The sequence below is a fragment of the Rhinopithecus bieti genome, unplaced genomic scaffold (genome assembly GCF_001698545.2).
Source record: "Rhinopithecus bieti isolate Rb0 unplaced genomic scaffold, ASM169854v2 scaffold_15133, whole genome shotgun sequence".
NCBI classification, from domain to species: Eukaryota; Metazoa; Chordata; class Mammalia; order Primates; family Cercopithecidae; genus Rhinopithecus; species Rhinopithecus bieti.
The window spans coordinates 3059661-3061596 of record NW_016808815.1 but is presented as its reverse complement, the minus strand read 5'-3'; the positions used below and the strand labels follow the sequence as shown (position 1 = coordinate 3061596).

Genomic DNA, 1936 nt, shown 5'->3' with positions numbered 1-1936 from the left:
TGGCCAACATGGTGAAACCCCGTCTCTACTAAAAATACAAAAATTAGCCAGGTGTGATGGTGCACGCCTGTAGTCCCAGCTACTCAGGAGGCTGAGGCAGGAGAATCACTTGAACCCCGGAGGCAGAGGTTGCAATGAATCAAGATCGTGCAACTGCACTCCAGCCTGGCGACAGAGCAAGACTCTCTCTCTTTCTCTCTCTCTCTCTCTCTCTCTCTCTCTCTATATATATATATATATATATATATATATATACACACACACACACACACACGTATATGTTTGAACATTTACAAGTCAATAGTAAAAAAGAAAATAACACAATTTTAAAATGGAGAGACAATCTGAATAGACATTTCTCCAAAGAAGATATACAAGCAGCCAATAAACACACGAAAACATGCCCAATCTTATAACTCATTTAAACAGTGCAAATCAAAACCAATGAGAAAGCATTCCACATCCATCAGGAAGGCAATAACTAGAGAGACAGATAACAATTTGTTTGTGAGAACGTGTAGCAATTGGACCCCTCGACATTGCTGGCAGGAATATAAAATGATGCTGTCCTTTGAAAAGCAGTCTGGCACTTCGTCAGGAAGTGAAACACGGGGTTGCCATATAATACAGCAACTGCACTCCTAGATCTGGAGCGATGAAATCATGTGAAAAGCCTGTATGTGAATGCTCAGAGCAGCATTATTTACAATAGTCAAAAGGTAGAAACAACCTAAATCCCACAAACTGCAGAAGAGATAAAATATGGTGTAGGTAAGTAACAGAAGTCAAACCTAAAAAGTAACAAGCTACTGATACATGCCATGACCATGAATAAACTTTGCAGACTTTGATAGAAGCCAGTCACATAAGACCCAGTGTTGTGTGACTTCATTTATATGAATGGTCTATAACAGGCAAATCCATAGACTGAAAGTGATTACGGATGTCCTAGGTCGGGGCAGATCGGGGAAATGGGCAGTGCCTGCTGATGCGCACACGGTTTCTTCTGGGGTGATGAATGTTCCAAAATGATGGTGACAGCCACACAACTCTGTGAATATACAAAAACCCCTTGCATGGTACACTTTAAATAGACGGGCTGGATAGCATGTAAAGTATATCTCAATAAAACTATAAAAATAAAGAGAAGCGCCCGGAAGTGCCGCCTTGGAGTCAGGGAGGAGAAGGCGGCCACGGCCGGGCCTGGAGCCTGAAGAGGAGTCGGAGTTGGCGGTTGCAGAGACTGTGCGCCATATACACCCGCAGAACTTCTCAAGCTCTCTGCTTGAGACTCTCAATGGGCAGAAGCTGGGTGGGCACTTCAGCGACGTGACTGTGTGCATTCGTGAAGCTTCACTGCGTGCGCACCGCTGCGTGCTGGCAGTCGGCTCGCCCTCCTTCCAAGACAAGCTGCTACTCGGCCACTCTGAGATCCGTGTACCTTCGGTGATGCCCGTGCAGACGATGCGCCAGCTAGTCGAGTTCCTGTACGGCAGTTCGCTCCTTGTGGCACAAGATGAAGCCTTGCAGGTGCACACGGCTTCGTCGGTGCTTCGCATACAGACAGTTATCACAAATACACACAGATTATCGCAGGCGCTTGAGTCCCAAGCACCTCTGCAAGGAAGGAAGGAAGGAAGGAGAGAAAGAGTAGTTCACAGTCCCCTTTTGTGTTAGGTGTAGTCCTATGACCAGCTTTTGCCAAAGGGAGACAATGGACTAACGTGAGCCACTTCCAGAGCTGGCCCACAAAAGCCTCCAATGCCTTTCTCACACTCTCCCCTTCTACCGGTAGATGCAGGTGGGAGGAGGTCCCAGAGATGACGAAGGCACCTGATGGAAAGATTCTGGGTTCCTGCATGGCCATGCAGTGGGGAGCAGCCTCAATCCTGAACGCCCAGCCCGCAAGCTCTGGTGGGCCCAAAATATGTGAAGT

At 47.1% G+C, this 1936-nt stretch overlaps 1 protein-coding gene across 1 annotated transcript; it reads right to left on the bottom strand.

Annotated features, from left to right (window-relative positions):
* Window positions 1-491: 491 nt before the first annotated feature.
* On the bottom strand, window positions 492-1605 carry LOC108538921 (uncharacterized). The gene is given in 2 exon segments (XM_017887245.1): window positions 492-1133; window positions 1135-1605. Coding segments are annotated over 2 exon segments (621 nt in total). The 5' UTR covers window positions 1560-1605; the 3' UTR covers window positions 492-937.
* Window positions 1606-1936: the final 331 nt, after the last annotated feature.